We start from the raw sequence: 23410 nt of genomic DNA, 5'->3' as shown, positions 1-23410 counted from the left end.
TTAATGAGAAAGACGGGAGGAGAGAGAAAGAATGAGACATCACACATGTGCTGCCAGGAGTTGAACTGAGGACCTCAGGCTTGACAGTCCAATGCTTTACCCACTGCGCCATCTCCTGGATCACACACCACCTCCCTATCTTAACCAAACATTTAATAAGTCCAATTACCTCCCAGGGAATTTACTACAGAACTAGAGAAGTGTCATTCCCAGATATAGATAAAACTACTCCACACCAAAAAAAAAAAAAAAAAAAAAAATTCTCTACAAAGGGTATTTTCAAAGGAGACGTAAAACTTGTATTCCATTCAGCAGGAGATAAGCACCACCAAGCAAAGCCAGAAGGAGTCAACAGGAACGGAGCTGGCAGGATGGACTGAGAGCAGCACCACTGGAACCTTGCCAGATGGTTAATCCATACTGTGCACCTGACACCCCCACAGGCTACCGCTCACCTTCCCCTGACGGGTGGGGTGTCTTATCAATAGCCAACAGAGAGAAAGCTCTGTTCCGAGGCAAGACATTCCCAAACTAGGACACACTTGTCAACGAGGGCCTAGCACAGGTCCGGATGTGAACTGACAAACCACCCATATGACTCCAGGGCTGCCAACATCACTCTAGACAACTGGAGGAGCAAGGCTGGGGAGCGTGGGTGTAACACAGGTATAGAATGCTGGGTTCAGGCCGTGGCTCCAAATGAATGCATGTCATCAAAAAAACCCACTGAGGTTCTGTGGGTCTCATAAAGACAATATAGAAAAGGACCAAAAAGTCCACAGACACACGCATAATTTATGTAAGAAGGCAGGCTAGCTGGGCCCAGCTATACTGGTCATGGATCTGAAGATACACGGGGCCACATTCAGTGTTTGAAGAAAAGACCACCTGGAACCCTTCTTAAATCCTTCATAAGGTACAACTTCAATGAAGAGGCACAGAATCGCATTCCTAAAGTCAGGGGGTGGGGGGATGGGTGGTGTTACACCTAGTTAAGCACACATATTGCCATGGGCAAGGACCAAGGTTCAAGCTCCCACCTTCCCACCTGCAGGGGGGAGGCCTCATGAGTGGTGAAGCAAGTCTGCAGGTGTCTGTTTCTCTCCCTCTCTACCTCCCCTTCCCCTCTCAACTTCTCTCTGTCCTATCAAAACAAAATATATAGAGAGAAAATGATTGGCAAGAGTAGTGAATTTGCAGTGCCAGAACCGCGCCCCAGAGATAAGCCAGGTGGTAATAAATAAGTCTAAAATGGAAACAGGGTGACCCCCCCTTCTTGGATTAGTGGCCTGAAAGAGCTCCTTCTCATCTGCAGGTGACATTCCAGACCCCAGCACTGTATGCCCACCACCATCTCCACAACTCCTCCCTCTCCAGAGTCTTTCACTTTGGTACAATACATTCCCACCAGATTCACATTTTGTTTTGTGTTTTTCCTTTTCTGGTCTTGTTTCTTTAGCTCTACCTATCAGTGAGATCATCCAGTATTCGTCCCTCTCTTTTTGGCTTATCTCATTTAACACTGCCTTCAAGATAAAGCAAAGGAAATGATTTCATCATTTTTTAGCAGCCGAGCAGTATTCCATTGTGAAATATACCACAACTTTCTTAGCCACTCATCTATCAAAACAGTCTGGAGAAGTCGCAGAACACTAGAAATCGACCTGCCCCTATGAGCAGACAGTCCCTCTACAGGGGCTGTAATCAAAGGGTGTCAGCTGTGCGCTGGGCTATCTCCAAGGAAGAGAAGTGCTCCTTCTTACTGTCTGGGCCTACACACTCCACAGAGGAAAGATCTCGACTTTGTCACAGAACCAGTAGTCAAGCAACAACGAATAAATTAAGAAACAGAAAAAGCTGGAGCTCTGGCCAGAATATTTACAAAGTTTACGACATTTGTTGTAAATAATCAGCTATGTGTAAACATTACGTATGTGTGTGAGTGAGCAGTAATATAAACTGTTTCCCTCTATAAATTTAGCTTACTATCAGACAGAAAAGACTGATAGCCAACTTCTTCAGCTACATGCTTTATATTTAATGCATGACTTAAACTGCATCTGTCTGTCTTAAGGTTGTTTGTTTCTATCAGTGTTTACAAGGTTTTGCAGACGTGCTGCTCACAAGACAAACATTTACTGAATCTCTGCTAAAAATAAAGCTCTCAGCTGCTATGCAAGGATAGAGATGTAAAGAGAGCTTACTTTCTGACCTCAAAGAGCCCATAATTTTCTGGAGAAGATAAGAGGCTGAGCCCTCTGTGAGAAAGTCGGAATTGCTTTTTATTTAACCTACCAGAATGCACAAAATGAGGCCCAAAGGAATAGTTAATATACAACAGTAAGTCAAAGGAATGTTTTTTCTGTGAGATGCTTGACTTACAACATAGGTTTTTCAGACCCCAAAAAAAAAAAAAAAAAAAAAAACTGAATTTCAAATAAAATCAAAACAGTTTCTAATCACAAAGCTATTCTGATGAAAGCATCACTGAAGAGGAGTGGTTTCCTCTAAAGAGAGCAAACCACCTGAAATGTGTAAACCTCCCAGCTGTCTCCAGCCCTGATGGTGGGTGGTTTCTGTGTGGGTGCAAAAATCGTGGTGGAAAAAAACTGGAAAACAATAATTCAATTGTCCAACTGAGAGTCATTAAAAGTAAAATATGCTTCCTCTACAGGGTTCAAAAGGAACTGTTAACTTGCACAAACAATTTAAGAATTTGAAAATGCTTCACTTAGAGTACCTCCTGGTTTATGGCCACATTTAAATGGATTATAATGAGATTTTGTAATAATGGGTGAATTTATTTTTGAGTCAACAAATGAAGAAGATAAATTGATTCCTAGAACCTAAAAAATAAATAAATAAATAAATAAATAAATAAATCACAGATCTCCCCCCCCCCTCTTTTTTAAGAGTCCAGTTGTGGTAGATAAATGTTATTGTCTCTGGTCTGTAACTACTTCCCAAAGCAGAATTTTATGACCACGTTCTACCATATGCAGCGGAATAACTTCATTAGACAAATACTGGGGTCAACTTTATGAATGAATGTTTGTAGCTTATAACCAAATTAAAAATGTTGCAGGTATCACTTATGAGCTTGTAAGTGCATTTTCTGGGTTTATAAGTAAAAGTGATTTATTTAACCCCAATATGCAGGTTACTGTCTCTCACAATGTTGCTAAATTATACAGGGACCCCTTGAAAACACACTGCAAACAGTGTCTGGCCCGCCACCCACCTTGAACTATTTGTATCAATCACTTGGAAAACTGGATCTGACCATTCCTTTCCACTGGGCCTAGCAGTTGCTTCCTCCAAGTGGGTGGGCTGCTTTGTCAAAAACCGATCTATGTCTCTGTCCGCACACTGACTTCTCTGCCAGGGGCAACGAAGAGGCAGGTGTCAGCAGTCACTCTGGCTTCTGTCTGCCGCAGGCCCAGGGCACAGCAGGCCCAGGGCAGAGACTGTGCCTGTTTGGTGTGGGTGCCTGCCCTGCTGCAGAGAGGAATCTGCCACCACTGTCTGTGCCTGGACAGAGCACTGTTCACCCAGACAACAGTTACCCTCCTGGGCCCTGAAAATGTACTCTTAATTCGGCTCCTGTAGGCTCACCTTGGAACAGATTCCCCTGAAGTCAGAGGAGCACAGAAACCGGAGTGCACTGTAGGCAGCTCAGGAGAGACACCTCGTCTGGGCTGGCCTGCCACCGTCACTCTGAATTCAGACAATGTGCACACTGATTTCTACACCAGCATTTTACATGTCATGCTCTGCAGCCTAGTAAGAACTGAGCACTAGGGCTGGGGAGACAGCATAATGGATATGCAAAAAAAAAAAAAGGTTTTCATGCCTGAGGTTCCAGGTCCCAGGTTCAATCCTGGGCACCACCAATAAACCAGAGTTAAGCAGTGCTGGCTGAACTCTAACCCCTTCTACTTGCAATGCCTGCATATCTACATTCACAACTGAGTGGAAATTTCACAGGGATACATTGGGCAAGACAGAACTGCCGAGTGTCGAGGTGAGTTAGCTAGCTAGCAGGAGTCCCTATTTCTCCACTTGGTGTCATAACCAGAGCTCTGTGGTTGTCTCTCTGTGTTGCCTGTCTCCACCACAGGCATTTTCTGTTTAGGTGTGTCAGAAAGAATGAAGTCTCCGCCTAAAACATTCATTAGCAAAGGGACTCTCCTTCTTCGTACATGTATCATCTCTCTAGTGCAAGTCTCAGTTTGCCCAAGATTTCCCCGAGTGCCCCACACAGCAGCACTCACCAGGCTGCTTACACACAGCAGCAACTGGACTCCCCGTGGGTTTCCCAGGTACACACGCTGGACAAGCTGCGGCTCCTAAGAATGACAGGTTCGGTTGGCACCGCCTGGGCTAACAATGGCAGAGATATTTGACCCCAGACCTCTCGTAAGACTTACTAAACATGATTCCAAATCACAGGCATGAAATAAAGGAGCAGCGCAGAGTAGCTGAACACACCAGCTCTGCTCTGGACATGAATTCAGAACCGGGGCCGCGCTGAGCCTTTGGGCTAGCTGGCCTGCAGGCCAAGCAGACAATGGCAGAGTCCAGCTCCTGACGGCTTCAGTGGCCCACGAGGAAGCTTCTGATGAACAGAGCTTTATTTTCTTCAGACGACGTCTTTTCTTCCCTACTAATCAGGTTTGAAGGCGGTGCACATGACTCCCTCTGGAGCAGATATGGGTTTTTTGCATTTGCATACATTTACTCTATCACTACAGTGAGACAAAGTGTTCTATAGGCAATCTATGTATGGAAACTGAATCTTAATCACCATCCTCCTCTTCATCACTAAGCGTCAAGCCCCCAGTATCTCTCACTGTAGAGTGTGTGTGCGCGTGCGTGCGCGCGTGCGTGCGTGTGTGTGTGTGTGTGTGTGTGTGTGTGTGTCAGAGCAGGCGAGGGAGAGACAGAGAAGGGGAGATATGCTGGACTCTCACACATGTATGATGACACCATCCTGAGTCATTTGTTCATTGTTTTTATTTCAGCCCGAGAGGGAAAGACAACACAACACTGCTCCACAGTCGGTGGAGCTCTCCCGGATTGTGGCATTCCGTGGGGCACGGGCCTGAGCTCGATGCACAGTAAGAAATGCACTTGACTAGAGGAGCTGCCCCGACCCCTGCCCTGTACTCCCAGTCCAGGGTCTGCAGAAACTCAAAACTCAGGCACTTAGGAAGTGGGCCACGAGTGGCCCTGTGGGAAGTGCTGTGGCACAGAGAGCCCAGCAGCCCAGCTGTGTGGGCAGGTAGGGAGACCTGTAAATCTCACCAGTGACATAGAGAAGGGGGAATATCCAGCCACTCAAGGAGAGGTCAGGAGGGAGGGAGGGAGGATATAAAACCAAGAGCCAAGTCCTTGCTCAGGACGTCAGCTGTGCAGGCAAATGCCCTGCTCTGAACACCGAGCACTGAGCACAGGAATCCCCCACTGCGCCCCTGACAACCAACCCCACTAGCTCCCAACCCAGGAAGTCTTCCTGGAACTCAAACACAAACAGAGCAGCAGCCAGCCAAGGTGAGACGGAGGAACAAGCAATCCAATGCAGGCCCGCACTTCTACCAAAATCGGCAACATCTTCCACAATTCGGGGAAAGGTGCTGGCATAGGAAGCTCCTTTACCCAAGTCTGTGGGGAACTGGGCCGTGCCCTACACCACCCTGAGAGGGCTGACAGCAGACGCCTGACTCACTACTCACTGCCCATCCATGATGCACCCCCTTTCCTTTGCTTCCAGGATTATTGCTGGGGCTCAGCCTGCAGTACAAATCTACTGCTCCTGGAAGCTATTTCCCCCCATTTTTGTTGCCTTTGTTGTTACTGCTACTGTTGGGTAGGACAGAGAGAAACAGAGAGAGGAGGGGAAGACAGACACCTGCAGACCTGCTTCACCACTTATAAAGTGACCCTGGCAGGTGGGGATCCGGGAGCTCAAACCGGGATCCCTACACGGGTCCGTGTGCTCTGCGCCACCTGCGCTTAACCCGCTGCCCTACCGCCTGCCCCCACCCCCATGCACCCCTTCTACCACCCACACCTGCACACAGCCTGCACATCCTGCCTTTGAAAGTGACTCTGCACTCACAGTGCTCATTTCTCAGATGATTATTTTTTGCAAGCCATCGTCTTTAGTGGTCACATCACTGACAAGTCTCGAAAACACCCCACGGGAAGCGTGGCAGCTGTTACTCAATGTTACTCAAAGGGTTCCAGAGGTCTCAGCTCGTTCCTCTGCCATGAAATCAGAGGAGGAAAGCAGCAACTGGAACTGGGCCTCCAGTGGGCTCTCAGCCTGGGCGCTGAGACTGGGAACTCAGCATACACCGCAGGAGCTGACGCAGCTCCACCACCACCCCAACCCCCCGCAGCCTGCCCCCAGCTCAGCTCAGGGCACACACTATTCACACCACTGTCCTCGGTGGGTACCTGTCCTCACTCGCCTCATAATCTTCCCAGCTTAGGAGTATCGTTCAGTCTGCTGCTCTGTCTGGAATCTCCACATAGCTTGTTAATGTTGACAACACACTTGGGAGCTCAGGCTGAGGACACAAGATACTGAATGTCAGGAAATGGAAACACTGTTTTTAATATTGCTCCTTAATACAATTTGTAATATACATCCTTTTGTTCTAAGGTAGAACAAAACAAAACAATGAAGTCTAAATAAACTCCCCCTTGATAGAAGTTCGATAAGTTTCCGAATATCAGGTTAGCAAGCAACAGTATGTCAAACTGCATGAAGTGTTTATGTGTCCCCAGCCTTTGGCCAAACTCCAGGACACCACAAGGTAGTAACTGTGGACGAGTGAGCCTCGACCTGCCGGACAGTCCACATCTTTAACCTGCTGTCTCCTTAGTAGCATCTCAGACAAGTGACGGGCAGGGCCCCACCACCTCTCATCACAGCATTGAGGATACCAGGAGCCAAGACCAACATGGCAGCACACCCCTCCTCACGGCAACTCCCTCCACTTGGAGCAGAGCGAGCCACTGACCTGTGTGTGCTGGGTCCACGGGGGTGAGCGCAGCTGCCGTCCACTACCAGGGTACTTGAATCCAACCCACAGGCAGGAAGGCTGATCTCTGAGTCCACAAGGCACTTCCCTGAATGTCAGTCAACTACAGGCACACAAGGAATCGAACCCAGCACCTCTGCTTTCATAGCTGGTCTGGGGCTTGGTACTCAAAGAGTTCCCCAAGTTAATGCAAAGTTCTTATTTAGAAACGCTGCCACAACCATGAAGAAAGGCGCAGGGCAGAGGAAAGTGGCTTGGGATCACATGTCAGACATGGCAAATCCCTGGGATTCTTAAGTCCTTGCACCAGCAGCCCCAACACGACACTCACAGCCACTGGAAGCACAGGCGTGCTCCTCCAGAGACTGGCCAAAGCTGTCACTAAGCTCTCTATCTGACGCCAAACACTTACAGTACTTACTACTATTTTTTAAATCAGACACAGGTATATTGTGCAGGGTATGTGACACAGCTCTAATCTAGCACACAAACTGGCCCTTCTGGACTGTTGAATGGTAGGAGAAATACTGTGTGGGGGATAGACAGCATAATGGTTATGCAAAGAGACCCTCATGCCGGAGGCTCCAAGGTCTCAGGTTCAATCCCCCATACCACCTAAAGAATGCTGTGTGAATCTCACCCTCAACAGTTAAAAACTCACATGCAGACACAACTCCAGAGATCACAACCTCAGCTGCTTCACTTTCCAGGAAATTAACTCGTCTGATTCACCCGGAGACCTGCCTTCTCAAGGTCAGAGTGCCAAGTGATGGTGGCCAAGCCAGCTTTGGGCTCTGGTGCCCTGCTCTCTGGCAGTGCCCTGGTTCTGTGGCAACAGGGCCTTAGCACATCAGGAAGGACCCGGCTTCATCTGTTGGGCCTCACACTGCACTGGTTCTACTGTTCCCGGTAGACTTGCCTCCAGCCCCACCGCAGCCCACCGTTTAGCTGCAGAAGAGAAACGGGAAAGGAGAGATGCCGTACCACCGCTCTTCTACTCACAGACCCTCTTGGTGCTCTGCATGGTGCTCCCATGCAGTGCAGGTACTCGAACCCTGGCCCTCACACATGGGAAGTATGTCCTCTACAAGGTGACCTATCTCTTGCCTCTTTGGATGGATTTTTTTCTTCTTCTTCTTCTTCTTCTTCTTCATAGACAACTACTGAGTCGTCAGTAGGGAGTTACAAAAACTAAGATAAATTTTAAAACTAGCACATTGCCTATTTCACGTTTAAATGAATCACTCACGTCAAGGCAGAGACATGTACTATTATCCACAGCTTCTCAAAGGGCTGAGCTGAGTTACGGAATGATTGAGTAATTTCCGTATGGGAAAAACCAGAGTTCAATTTTAAAGCAATTTCTCATACTCTCTACCACAGTAACACACACACACACACACACACACACACACACACACACACACACACACACACACACACACTCACACACACTCACACACTCACACACTCAACCTTTGTCAAAGATGGAGAACAGTTTTGGCATTTCTTATCTGGGTGTGTGTAGATATGCTACATTTCAATGAAACGAGTGTCTGAAGAATGACTGAAATTACAACATGGACTGGAGACGAGTACTCACCGATGCTGATTTCATCATCTGTTTCGGCATCACCAATGCATTCAAACTGGAAGTCTTGGAGAGACTGGGAGAACTTCTGCACTGCCATCGACAGATCTGCAAGTCAGAGGGTAAGAACTGTGAGTCAGAAGGACCGTGGCAGCCTGAGTGCTTCTACACTAGAACAGTATGTGACCAGGGTTTTAATCCTGCCTCAGCCAGAGCTTTCAAAATACCTGTCTGACCAATTTAAGTAGCATTTAAAAGAATGGCTCTTCCCCACCGCATAGGGAAAGGTAGAGACAGGCTGAGGGTGTGGATCCACCTGCCAATGCCCATGTTCAGCAGAGAAGCAGTTACAGAATTCAGGCCTCCCACCTTCTGCACCCCATAAAGATCTCTGGTCCATACTCCCAGAGGATAAAGAATGGGGAAGCTTCCAATGGAGGAGATGGGATGTGGCACTCTGATGGTGGGAGTTGTATGCATTGTACCCCTCTTATCCCACAATCTTATCGCTCATTATTAAATCACTAATATTAAAAAAAAAGTTGGAAAATAAAACACAAAGTAGAATTTGGACACTGGAGTTGGTGTATTACACCAAAGTAAAAGATTCTGGGGTGGGGGGAGGGATCGGGTGCTCAAACATAATGGCAGAGGAGGACCTCGCAGAGGGTTAGAGTATCATATGGAAAACTGAGAAATGTTACATAATGGCAGAGGAGGACCTCGCAGGGGGTTAGAGTATCATATGGAAAACTGAGAAATGTAACACAATGGCAGAGGAGGACCTCACAGGGGGTTAGAGTATCATATGGAAAACTGAGAAATGTTACACTTGTACAAACTACTGTATTTTACTGCTGACTGTAATCCATTAATCCCCCCAATAAAGAAAAAAAGAAACTTAAAAAACTAAAAACAGGGGGCCAGGTAGTGGTGCACCTGGCTGAGCACACATATTACAATACGCAAGGACCCAGGTTCGAGCCCCTGGTCCCCACCTCAGTGGGCAAGCTTCACAAGTGGTGAAGCAGTGCTGCAGGTGTCTCTGTCTCTCTCCCTCTCTATCACCCCTTTCCCTCTCAATTTCTGACTATCCAACAAATAAAGATAAAAAAAAAAAAACACTAAAAACTAAAGAATGGCTCCAGGGATGTTTTATAAACTAGATCTATTCTGCCCAAAAGGAACGTCTTCCATGAAGAATGTTGGTGCTAGTCTCCTTCTCTGGAAGCTAATTTCCAAAACCTTTTATCAAAGAAATCCCATCTACTCCCCATAAATGGAACCTCTATTAAGAGGATGAAACACTGAGGTCTCAGTCTCTGATTGGAAAGGGCCAGCATTACTCTACAGGTGGAGCGGCAAAGGGCTGTGTCTCGCCAATGACCTGGGAAGCCAGCAAAGACTACAATTTTGGGATTTACAGAAGAAAAAGCCAACACATCCTTCAGTCTAAACAAAACTCAGAGCCCGCTTAAGCCCAAAAGAAGCAAGTCTTTATTCCTGGACAGATATAAAACCAGGCCCGGCACAATGAGGTAGGTCCTGGAGGACAAGCCTGAGAGGCTCCAGAGCAATGAGGCTGGGAAAGAAGCTTCCGGAGCCAGGCTGCTGAGTCAAGCGCCCAGGCCTTGGGGCTCCTGGGCGTCCCTTGTGAAAAAGGATGCAACTGTTGTATGCTTTACATTGGGTTCTAGTTCTCCCCCACCAAGAGAATTAGATCAGGCCTGCTAATTTCGCGGGCCCGCTTGGCCCCGCCCCAAGGAAACCCGCCAGAGTTCAGAGTTCGAGAGTAAGAGAGAGAGGGTTCCTGAGTTCCAGAGTTCCAGAGTAAGGGAGAGTGCTTGCGCCGCCGCAAAGAGACAGCAGAGTTCTGTTTGGTGATTAGTTTGGTTTAGTTTATGAATCGTTGTTCCTGAATAAAGAAATACAGCTTCCCTGTCCAGCCGTTGTCTCCGTGTCTCTGTTACCCGCCCGTGAAGCTAGCCCACCCAGCAAGAGCCTTCCGAATTTTTAACAACACACAACCACCTCATGGCGCCATTTGGAGGCCTGAGTTAATATTGCAAGTGTTTAGACTGTAGTCTGGCACCTAAGAAGCCCTGCTTACGTTTGTGCAGTAACACCTTTAAGAAGTTAATCTGACTGTGCAGCCTTGGGGAGATGGCCCCAGGCGTCTGAGTTGACACACAAACACGTTTTTTCTGGAACTCACTCCGCACTTCTCCATCTGTACCTCCTGTGAATTTCACTCAGCTTAAACAATGGGGCTTGGCAAAGACTTTTCTGGATCAACCTTTCATCAGGTTCTCCTGAGTCCTCTCTCTGGCCTTAGCTTCAACCTTGCTGGGCCTGTAGAGTGAGCAAGAATCCTGCCAAGCGAGTTAGCAAGAATTCCCACAAGGCAGCCTGACCAAAGCCCTGCTCCTCAGAATTCGTACAAAGTCCAGGTCCTGCCTCCAGTGGAACACCCACCCCCGCCCCCAACTGGGTTTCCTCTTGGTCGTTCTCATCACCTGTTCTTTGACGTGACTGGCTCCATCCAGCGCTGAGTCCCATTACTCTCCCCACTGTATAGTTTTGACACCAGTGAGTCCCATATCAAGTCTTCCTACCCATCTTCACAACTATCAGAGTGTTCAGAGTGTCTCAGAGTGCTCCTTTAATAGAAGAATCAAAGCCCGATGAGCAGTCAGGAGCCCAGGTCGGAGTAGAACTCACAGGGGAGTTCCTGCACCATGATGATGTTCACCAACACAGCCCGCAGAGATAACTCTGCAATTGCACACGCGTGCAGCGTACACAAGTGTGCGAGCAGCACACACACTAGAGAAAGAGTGAGAGGTGGGAACTTTCCCTAATCTTTTAAAACAGTATTTTATTTATTGATTATTGGATAGAGATGGAGAGTAATTGAAAAGGGAGGGGGAGGAAGTAGAGAGGGAGACAGACAGAGAGACACCTGCAGCCCTGCTTCACCACTTGTGAAGCTTTTCCTCTGTAGGCGGGGACCGGGGGGCTTGAACCTAGGTCCTTGCACACTGTAGTGGACCAGGTGTGCCACCACCTCCCCTCTTCCCCAGTCTACTTAAAAACAAAATAAGCCGAATTCTAGAAAGAAGATGTGACTTATCTGAGAACATCTCTCCCCATAAAACAGATAAGACCTCAGGGCTGGCCATCACTCATTCTATCAAAGAAGTGCCTTCAATTGAAGAGAATGAAAAGGCCCGTCAGCTTAAGAACAGAACGTTGCTCTAGGTTTTCAGTAAGAAAGAGCAGAGCCAGCCACCTTGCTGAGAAAAAGCAAAGGTTTCTTTAGACCTGCACTCACCAGTGAGCTGTGACATCTTGGACTCCTCCTTCCCAGACCCTGTTCTTATCTCTACCACAGAGGATTAGTGCTTATCTCACAGGGTTACTAAAAGGCTGAGTGAGGTGTGTGTGCTACACACTAGGCCCCTATGTGGCTACTGTTCAGGGTCATGTCGGGTTCAAGGGTGGGAAGGGTGACTGGTCTTGCAGAGAGGAGCCAAGCTCAAACAGGCATTTCTCACAGCCCCAGCTCTGGCAAAGGAGAAAATCACAACACCTATGCCAAACACCGAGGGACAGCGTGGCGGACTCCAAAGAGAAGTTCAAGCCTGGCTCTTTGAGGGGACTCTCCCTGAGGCAGAGGCAGGGAAAGTATCACACCTGTGTTCCTTTTCTCAGATTTAAATAACCGTCAGAGCCCAATGCTACAGCGCACTTCTCACAGTCGAGCAGGGGCAGGAGGGGGGGGGGGGGCAGGAGCGGAAGAGTGGGTGGGTACCCAGGGTCTTTCAGAGACACAGCCTTCTCCCCCTGCCCAGCACTCGGTCTTGAGTTTCCCTCAAGCTCAGATGAGTGATGAGAAAAGCTGCGTCCTGCGGAGCTCCTGCCTCCTATGGTGCACCACGTTCCCCCTCACAGTCCTTAGCTTCTCGTGGCCTTGCTCCTTGACTGAGAAAAGTAATCTGAGAAAACCTCACAGAGATCACAGTCACTGTGCTTCCCATAATCCGCAGCGAAGAAGAGCATGGCTGCCTCTTCACTAGTAGTGCGGTTGTGGGACTGAGTCCCAGATGACTGAGAGAAGAACTGAAAAAGGTCAAGATAAAGCACTTGGAACAGTGTCCAGCTTATATCCAAGCACTTAACGTATGCTGGTTATTTCCAGACGGAGCATCTAAGAAAAGGAAGAGGTATAATTTCTGGAAACTGAGTAGCAGCTGTTGGACCGTATCTACCCTTGAAAAATGCTCAAGAAAACTGCTGCTAAGCTGGGTGGTGTCACACCTGGTCAGGTGCATGTATTACCACGCCTAAGGACCCAGGGTCAAGCCTCCAGTGCCCATCTGCAGGAGGAAAGCTTCATGAGTGGTGAAGCTGCACTGCAGGTGTCTGTCTCCCTTTCTTTTTTACTTCTTTATTGGGGGATTAATGTTTTATAGTTGACATTAAATACAGTAGTTTGTACATGCATAACATTTCTCAGTTTTCCACATAAGAGTACAACTCTTTCTATTTTATCTGTCTCCCCCTTTCTCTCTGCTCTATCAAATAAAAGAAATAAAGTTAAAAAAAAAAAAAAAAAACATCTGCTCACAGTCTCAACTCCTCCTGACTCACTGTGAGGGCGGAGTGCTTATCTGGCAGTGATGTGTGGGGCCAGGGTCTGCTCAGTGCTGCTCTCTTTACAGTCCTCTAGAAGCACAGAGACAGGCTTAGACAGCTCTCATCTAGTTCAAATGAGAATTCCAGAAATGACGTGAAAGTTTGAAATGGGAATTCTCTATTCCCATTGTGTTCTGAATTCCTGACCTTCCATTTATTTGTCCTGACTGTCCAGACACCGAAAGTAAAGAACCTTGATGGTTTCTGATAGCAACACTGATCAAGCTGCAGATCTGAGGGATCTAGCTCACATTCAGTCACGCACCGTCTCCTGAGTGCACAGCTCCTAATTAGGAAGCCCGACACCTCCAACTGAATTAAAACCAAATGCAACATGATTCCCTAACAGCTCAAGTCTCTAACCAACAGGCCTGACACACAGAACATAAACAGTACTCCCAAAATCATTTAAATAAAACCATTCCACATGCTGGTATATATAGCTCTGGATTTTATGACCTTTTTAAGATTTGTTGAATTTAATTATTTATTTTATTTACTTTTGCCTGCAGGGTTATTGCTGGGGCTCAGTGCCTGCACTATGAATCCACTGCTCCTGGTGGCTATCTTTTTTCCATTGTTGTTGTTGCTGTTTTTGATGTCATTGTTGTTGGATAGGGCAGAGAGAAATTGAGAGAGGAAGGGAAGACAGAGAGGGGGAGATAAAGACAGACACCTGCAGACCTGCTTCACCATCTGTGAAATGACTCCCCTGCAGGTGGGGAGCAGGGGGCTCCAACCAGGATTCTTGCACCAGTCCTTGCGCTTTGCACTAATGTGAGAGCTTACCAGTTGCACCACCACCCAGCCCCAAAATCTGTTGCATTTTTAAAACACCAAAGTAAAGGCAGAATCTACATTTTCTCTTAAAGGCAAAATAGATCAGAAAACTCCCTATCGACAAATGACTGAAAAGCTATAGCACTGGGGACACACATGAGCACAACTGCAAACCTGAACTTAATAAAAAGCATGCAGTACACTACACAAAACATGTCAAGCAACCACCCAACAAGTCTTGGTTTTTAATAACTGCAGTTATGGGTAGTGCTTTACCAGAAGCAGAAATGCCAGGCTATTAGAGGGAGAAAAGTCAGAGGAAAAAGGAGGGTGAGTACTGCATGGTGTGAGACAAACATCCAGAAACTCTTGTGGATAAAAACGTCTGAGTTTTACTAGGACAGTTTTAAAATGTTAACCTTGTTGTTTTCTATTGTATATAAATGGGTTAGAAATAATGGCAGTCTGAGAGTCGGGCGGTAGCGCAGCGGGTTAAACGCACGTGGACCAACATAAGGATCCTGGTTCGAGCACCCGGCTAGCCCCGGCTCCCCATCTGCAGGGGAGTCATTTCACAGGTGGTGAAGCAGGTCTGCAGGTGTCTGTCTTTCTCTCCCCCTGTCTTACCCTCCTCTCTCCACTTCTCTCTGTCCTATCCAACAACGATGACAACAATAATAACTACAACAACAATAAAAACAAGGGCAACAAAATGGAAATGAATATGGCAGCCAGGACTGGTGAAGCCTTGAGCATGACAAAAAAAAGAAAATAAAAATAATAATGGCAGTCTAACAGTCATACTTAAAGTACTCAAAGACTTCATATCCTTCTCAAGCTCTTCTTCAAAAAAAAAAAAAATCAGAAGAAAAATGTGCAAACACATTTCACAAGGCCAACATTATCTCCCAGTCAAATCGAACAAAGGCAAGATCCCTGATGAAAGCACATGCAAAGACCCTCCAGAAACCTTAGCAAACTGAACCCAATGGCACATTAAAAGGCCTGCACCTCATCATCAAGTGGGGAGCATTCTAGAGGGTTCAAGTATTGGATGCAAATCAGTAAAAATGCATTTAGTGGAGATGTGACTGACCAAGTGGAGTCGAAGACTTCTCTTTCCTTGAAGATTGTAGGCTGATGGAGAGGGAATCACCAGCCAGCAACAGGGTGCCAATGTTGTCCTTTATCACCCTGGAAACCAAACTGTACCAGTTGCTTAGTTCAGTGCCCCAAAGAAAGCAACAATAGGGCTGCTTGGCCACTTTCCAGTGAACAGACACCGATGAGCCCAGTGTTAGGTGCTCTCGACTCCTGCACTGGATGGGTAGCCCAGACTCTGGTCTCTCTCCAGATCATATAACTCTTTCGCCTTTTACTGGATGTGTATCCCAGCCCTTCCCCCATTGCTGCACCACTGCATTATTTAGCAATGGATACCCATGCTGCAGGAGGCAGGAGCAGTTAAAGCAAGGGTTTTCAGAGATAAACCAAAGCCTTGTAGGACAGATACATTCAGATCTCAGAAGAACCCTGCCATGGTAGAGTTCCTGTCACAGATAATGTGTCGCAGAGGCAGACAGACATGGACAGCCGTCAGGGGCTTGCTTGAGCACTGTGGCAAGCCAGAGAGCAAGCAGGTGGCCTCTCTGAATCCCAGGCTCTCCACACACCACAGGAAGCCACTGAGCCCTTGTGGCACTGCCATGAAAGCCCCATGACACTGACTGAGCAGTGTCTGGCCCAGAACAGAAACTGGAAACGCCAGTTCAGCAAGCGTTAACCATTAAAGTCCTCCGTATTATGATGGCAAATGTAGGAAACAGTATGTTCACTGCAAGCTTACGTAGTTAATCTGTATTATTAAATCAATGTCTTCGGGAGAGTTTCAGTAGAGACAAACTGTTTGGCTGGCCCTAGTGAAGACGAGTTTGTAAGTCCATAAAGGGGGGGGGGGGGGGGTGTGTGTCTGGCGAGCTGGCTCAGAAGATTCCAGTCTAGAAACAACAAACAGTACCTGACTTAAGCACAACTCTGCATGCAATGTGCTTGCAGTATTGGTAGAGAAATGCTTTGTGTAACCCAGGTAAATTTTTAAATGCAATAAATCCTGAAACATTTACTCATAAATTAAGATGCTTATTAAAGATATCATTGTGGTACAAGTTAGGAAGAATTAGCAAGTAGAGCATCCTGTCAGAGTCACCCACATAAGGTGCATCTGGTTGATCAGGAATATCACACAGGCAGCCAGGGAGACAGCTCAGCAGTAGAGAGCAGGACATGCCTGTGTGAGGCCCCAAGGCAATCTCCAACATCGCCAATGCCAGAGTGATGCTGCCTCCCTCCCTGCCTCCCTCCTGAAATGAAATGAAAGTCTTAAGAAGCCCGGCACTGACCCTGCCTCCTGTCCCGGCGCGGCGTTAGTGGCAGCAGGCGGTCTGGACCGAGGGCCTCTGGGTGACTCACTGCTGGAGGGAAGTGGACTGCAGACAGAAGGCGGGACTGGCGCTAACCCCAATCAAGTGCATCTGAAGAGGCTGTCAACTTGTCAAACCACTTAGAGTTTGATAATCACTTCCAGAAGATTCAAAAGCAATGCAAGATGAAGACAGTCGTGCAGCAGCCAGCTTAACAGTACTGACATTAGTGAGAATGAAATGTCTCCCCCTCAAGTCACTGAGCTCCCTATACACAGTCTCATTTCCTCACTCATTCCAGACTGTCCCTGAATGCTGTCCTGAGTGACAGAAGGCCCTACGACAGACACATGCTTGTAAAACCCCAAGATCATGCTGGTGAAGGCTGCCTAGAGCATCTGTATTTACTAGCTTAACATCACCTCACACGAGTTACCGTCTCAGGAGCATTTATTACCTCCTGAGGTGCGACACATTATATCGATTCATTTCTCCCCCAACCAGAACACTCTCTCTGACAGCAGAAGCGAGGATCTAGTGTGTTCATTGCTTAACAAACAGGCCAGGCCTGGTGTACAAAGACACTGGAAATTACAGGAACGCTCTTCCTGTGTGCCTTTTTCTCTTTCTCTCTGTCCCATCTTCTATCAGTCAATCATAAATTTTGGGGGGGGGGGAGGTGTTAGCAGTGACACGCCCTGTAGAGGTCACAGGTCACCATGAGCTCTACTCCAAATTCCGCCCTGCTTTCCCCTTCTTCCTTTGCTTCCTAAGTGCCACCAGAAGTGAGATCATCTGGTACTTGTCCTTCTCAGTCTGTCTTACCTCATGTAACATGAGTGCCTCAAGTTCCACTCAAGATATGGAGGTGGAGAAGATTTCATCTTTTTTTACAACTGACCAGTATTCTGGTGTGTGTGTGTGTGTGTGTGTGTGTGTGCGCGCGCGCCACAACTGTCTCAGCCACTCATCTGTCACTGGACACCTGGGTCGCTTTCAGGTTTGGGCCCTTGCAAGCTGTGCAGCCATGAACACAGGTATACAGAGATCTCTCAGGATGGTGCGTATGTGCTCTCTGCATAGATCCCTGGGAGAGGATCTGCTGGGTCACAGGGCAGATCCATTTTGTCATGCTCTGAGGAACCTCCAAGGGTCAGGTGGTTGCTAGTCCTAAAGAGAACTCTAAGAAGTGATTAATAGCGCAAGGACCGGCGTAAGGATCCCGGGTTCGAGCCCCCAGCTCCCCACCTGCAGGGGGTTCACTTCACAAGCAGTGAAGCAGGTCTGCAGGTGTCTATCTTTCTCTCCCCCTTTGTCTTCCCCTCCTCTCTCCATTTATCTCTGTCCTACCCAACCAACGACATCAATAATGACAATAATAACTACAACAATAAAACAAGGGCAACAAAAGGGAATAAATAAAAATTTTTAAAAATAAGTGATTAATAGGATCAACTGCTTTAAATTATAAAACAGAACACTTCAAACACATCACCACCACCACCACCCAGAGCTCACACACCTGAAAGCTAGGCTATTTACAGCCCGAGACGGCCTTGGAATCTCGGGCAGTGTGTGCCCACAGGCCACTCAAGTGCTGTGACTGAGAGGACTTCACAGCCACCCATGCCACACCCAAGCTTAGCTTCCATCCAAAGTTTCAAAGGAAGTGAAGGGAGATAGTGGTTCTGGCTAGACATGCAGGAGTTACCATGTAACACAAAGGCCTGCTTATACCAAATATAAGACTCCACCCAAGGGGCAACGTACAGCCTGGCAGGAAAACAACAGTCACTTCCATCAGTAGGTAGGGTGACGGCACCTGACCCTCAGAAAGAGGCGGGAGAGGACTTGCAGCCTGAGCAGGGGCAGCTGAGCACAGGAAAGGGGAGAAGCTCCAGGTCCGCCAGCCTCACAGACCCTTTAGTAGAATGTTCTTAGATGACGTGCTAGGTGATTTGGGGTATAGGAACACTCAATTTTTTCCATATTAAGTCAATGATAAATAGCGTTCCCAGACCCCCTCAAAGCTGCCTGCTCAACCACCCCGGTCTGTGGGACTGGAAGGAGGCCCACATCTTAGTTCCCGGAATAACTACGCTTCATACATAACTGTCACCATTTGTCTCCGCAAATACCCACTCTCCATATAGATTTTAAACAACTCAAAGTGAAGTTCCCAAGCTCTGCGCGGCCCTGGGTCAGACAGGAGGCAGTGGGCCATGTCCCTGCCACGATTCCCCCTGCCCCCAACAGCTGGCCAGTAGATAGAGGGGCTGGGGGGGAACCACCAGGAGTAGGACTGCCCAGCCCTCCTGGCTTCATCTCCCCACCCTCCACTCCTACCCTCCAGGAGCCCAAAGCCCCTGCATAATGTTCACAGCTTGAAGTGAACTGTCACCAGGGTAACAGACTCACAGCTTAATTCCAGCTCCAAGGAAGACAGGCTTTCCTTCCCCTGAACTGGGCAGGGAGGCTCCCCCAGTCTGTGCCTGCTGCACTGTCTGAGCTGAGCCCTGCTGTCTGCCAGGTATGCAGCTCGCCCCTGGGCCCCGGGGTGGGGGGGCTTCTAAGATCACATTTTTATGAAAAAAGCATGGAACAAGGGAGTCTAGATACGTCTTTGCACTGTCGTTTTCACTGTTAGTAGGAGAGGTTCCAGAGAATGAATGAATACACACTAACACTGAGAAACACAAGATCAGAGGGGAGGAAAAACACTTTAAAAGTGAACTTTTGACTACTGTGTTTTACTATCCACTGTAAACCACTGACTCCCCAGTAAGGAGTGTTTTTAAAAAGTAATAAAATAAAAATCAACTTTTAATTTGTAGGACGATGCCCAGCAAGATAGTTTTTTTTTTGTTTTGTATTTTTCATTGATTTATATCTTTTTGCACAAGTATAAGGGCCACATAGTCAGGACTAACTACATGGTTAACAATGATTTAAAACAAAGGAAAGGGTCCCATGTTACAGAAATTTAAAATAACTATTTGACAAGATAGCTTTTTAACACCTGCTTTCAGGCCCCTGGAATAGCTGACTCGGGCAGTGCGCTTTGTTATGTGTGTGACTAGGGTGAGGCCTGACACCCAACACACTGAAGTCTGTCTCTGTCTCTCTCCCTGAGAAGTCAGCCTGGAGCAGTCACGCTGCAGCAGCAACAATTTAAAAAAAAAATAATAATGCCCCCTCCTCCTCCTCTTCCTCCTCCTCCTCGTTCTGCAGCTAAAGACAAGCTGGGCGTGGACAGCAGTGGGGGTGGAGAGGGCAGGGCAGGCATGGACTTGGCTATCAAGTCGTTTCTCAGCAGGGAACCCTGGAAGGACAGAGGGTGAGGGTCATGGGAAAGGCGGCTCTGCTCACCCCACTTCCGGACAGACGGTATTTTCAGTGCACAAGTCACAAGCTGTGCAACACAGGCGCATACAGAATTGGGGGGGGGGGTTAGGCTTCCACAGGGGGAGCTGCTGGCCCAGGTTACACAGATGCCATACTGGCTACACAGCTGGAGAAACACCTCAACATTCAGTGTGTCTCACTGTGTAAAATGTGCAATCCTTACTGACATGATCAGGGTATTTTATTCAGTTCAGTTAGGAGAAAAAAAAAAGTACCTACATCATCTTTTCAGACAAAAACACAGTTTAGAGTTGTTCTTCAAAATCACAGAAAAAAATGTTTCTCAGGAATTCAAACTTAGAATTCTTAATAGTAAATCAAGATTGTTTTAACAACTAGTTGATTGTATCCTGAACTTGCCACAAAACTCGAGAACATTTACCTTACCGAGAGCAACTAAGTAGTGAGAGCTCAGCAGCTTTTTGGTTCTTGTTTTTTGTTTTTCATCATTTTGCAGAAATTCACAGAATATACAATATTTTTAGAGAGCGAGCGAGAGACAGGGAAAAGAGACAATGGAGAGATCACAGCACCAAAGCTTCTTTCAATGTGGTGAAGACCAGGCTTGAACCTGAGTCACAGAAAGGCAAGGCAGCTCACAGTCCAAGTGAGCCATTTCACCAGCACTGTTACTACTCATACATATTTGGTCTTTCTTTTCTTTTTTCTTTTCTTCTCTTTTTTAAATTTTTTTGGATTTTTTTTTCTTTTTTCTTTATTTCCTTTTGTTGCCCTTGTTGTCTTATTGTTGTAGTTATTATTGATGCTGTTGTTGGTTAGGACAGAGAGAAATGGAGAGAGGAAGGGAAGACAGAGAGGGGGAGAGAAAGACAGACACCTGCAGACCCACTTCACCACCTGTGAAGCGACTCCCCTGCAGGTGGGGAGCCGGGGGCTTGAACCAGGATCCTTATGCCAGTCCTTGCGCTTTGCACCACATGCGTTTAACCCACTGCGCCACCGCCCGACCCCCCTTTTCTTTTTTTTTTTTTTTTTTTTAATATTTATTTTATTTACTTATTCCCTTTTGTTGCCCTTGTTTTATTGTTGTAGTTATTATTGTTGTTGTCGTTGTTGGATAGGACAGAGAGAAATGGAGAGAGGAGGGGAAGACAGAGAGGAGGAGAGAAAGATAGACACCTGCAGACCTGCTTCACCACCTGTGAAGCGACTCCCCTGCAGGTGGGGAGCCGGGGTTTGAACCGGGATCCTTATGCCGGTCCTTGTGCTTTGCGCCACCTGCGCTTAACCCGCTGCGCTACAGCCCGACTCCCCCCCTTTTCTTTTTTTAATGAGAGAGGTAGAGAGGGAAAGACAGACCAAAACATTGCTCAGCTCTGGCTTATGGTGGGGCTGGGGATTGAACCTGGGACCTCAAGAGCTTCAGATGTAAAACTCTTTGGCAGAACCATTTTGCCATCTTCCCAGCCCTGTCACCACTTTTTTAAGGATTAACATGCAGCTGGGCAAATGGCTGCTCAACTGATAGAGCCTGAGAGTCTCAGTACCATGCCAACACTGTATGCACCAGAGTGGCGCTCTAACTTTTCTTTCTATGTGTCTCAAGTGAAACTCTTCCTCTCATATATAATGAATCTTAAATAAGAGAGCTGCCTTTTTTAAAAAAGAAAGACTTAAGTTTAACATAATTCAGTCTAAGGGCATCAGAAAGATACTGATCAATCCATACTTTCTACTGGGAGTTTCCTTATCTTAACCCTACAATTCTGGAAAATTAGCAACATCCTTTAAAAAGCTGTCAGGCTAGGTGCAGGCTGACCTAAGAGTTCTCCTCCTGCAGTTGTGAAGGACACACCAAGGGGGGTGGCCTCACTGTTTGGGTGTTGTTCAGTCAAACAGACAAAAATACTGAGACGTTGGCAGGGACCTCAGCAAGCACAGTTTTTATCGCATCCTGCCAGGGCTGCTGCTTCTTAAAAGATGAAATAACCAAACATGAAACATACCAGTAAAATTTTTCCATATATATATCTTTATACTTATCATGATGTAGGAGAAATCACTGTCAGTGAGTCTCACGGGTATTACTCTCAACTGAAAAAATCACCTCTCCTCATTCAAAAATCATTAAGGGGGAAAAAAAGAGAAATGCTCAAACTGAATTGAAAAGAGAAAAGATGCCCGTCAGTTAGAGGACTGTAGAGCTAGGTTTGTTTGAGGTCTCTACATTTTTTTTTGGGGGGGGGAGTTCCTTTTTGTGGAAACACAGTGCTGAAATACAGCAGCCCTGGGATCAGGAACCATCTTTCTTTTTTAAAAAATTAAAAAAATATTTATTTATTTATTACCTTTTTTTGCCCTTATTGTTTTATTGTTGTAGTTACTATTGTTGTTATTGATGTTGTCCTTGTTGGATAGGACAGAGAGAAATGGAGAAAGGAGGGGAAGACAGAGAAGGGGAGAAAAAGACACCTGAAGACCTGCTTCACTGCCTGTGAAGCGACTCCCCTGCAGGTGGAGAGCCAGGGGCTCAAACTGGGATCCTTATGCCGGTCCTTGCACTTTGCACCACCTGCTACTGCCCGACTCCCAGGAATCATCTTTCTTTCTTTATCATTTTGCCTCCAGGGTTATTGCTGGGTCTCAGTGCCTGCACTGGCAAACACTAGAAGAAGAAGAAGTGCCTGCACTATAAATCCAATGCTCCTGGATTTATAAAATGCTGGCCATTTTTCATTTTTATTGGATAGGACAGAGAGAAACTAAGAGAGGAGATAGAGGTAGAGAGGGAGTGAACACACCTGAAGCCCGATTCACCGCTCATGAAGCATCTCCCCTGCAGGTGGGAAGTGGGGTCTCGAACCTGGGTCCTTGTGCTTAGTACTATGTGCATTTAACCGGGTGCATCACTGCCCAGCCCCACAAGAATCACCTCTCTCATCAAGCACTGTGTCCCAAATTCTCCAATGTCACCTAGAATCTGCATTCCAATTTTTCTAGTTACTTGTGAAGTATGATTTCCACTCAGTTGCCGAAAAAAGTCCCTAGCCAATATATTTGTTATACCGACATTCCATTCATCTCTCCAGTCTCTTTTAAGACTTAGCACAAAAGTTTCTGGCTTTCCCTCCCTCTCTTCTGAAGGCCCTGCCTGCCTGCCTGCCGCTCTGCTGGGTCTTGCTGGTGGCCCCAGGCTCTGGCTCTGGGCTGGCAAGTGCCTGCTCACACCACTCAGCTTCTCCCCAGCCTGGGATGCCTGCAGTCAGGAAGCCACCAGCCAAGGCTTCATCCAGGACTGACGGGGGCTAAACCACAACACATGGTTCTCTTGCCCCTTTTTTTACAAAAGTGTGTGTGTGTTATGTGTATACAGTAAACAGAAAACATTTTGGGGGGGGGGGGATCCACAAGGATTTTAATAATGAAACCATCAAGATTCTTGTAGAAAAATTAGTCTGTACTCACTAGGAGTAACTGAATCACTTAATTTCCTGTAAAAGGTG

At 47.0% G+C, this 23410-nt stretch overlaps 1 protein-coding gene across 1 annotated transcript in view; it reads right to left on the bottom strand.

Moving 5' to 3' along the window:
- ARHGAP42 (Rho GTPase activating protein 42) overlaps positions 1-23410 on the bottom strand; it is a 139337-nt gene that overhangs the window by 91500 nt on the left and 24427 nt on the right. The window contains exon 2 of the mRNA XM_007520717.3: positions 8656-8751. Coding sequence (XP_007520779.1) covers positions 8656-8751 — 96 coding nt within the window. The remainder of the gene's footprint in view (positions 1-8655; positions 8752-23410) is intronic.

This window comes from Erinaceus europaeus, chromosome 20 (assembly GCF_950295315.1).
Source record: "Erinaceus europaeus chromosome 20, mEriEur2.1, whole genome shotgun sequence".
Classification (NCBI taxonomy): Eukaryota; Metazoa; Chordata; class Mammalia; order Eulipotyphla; family Erinaceidae; genus Erinaceus; species Erinaceus europaeus.
Note: the sequence above shows the minus strand (reverse complement) of the source record. Positions and strands in the feature narration are given on the sequence as shown.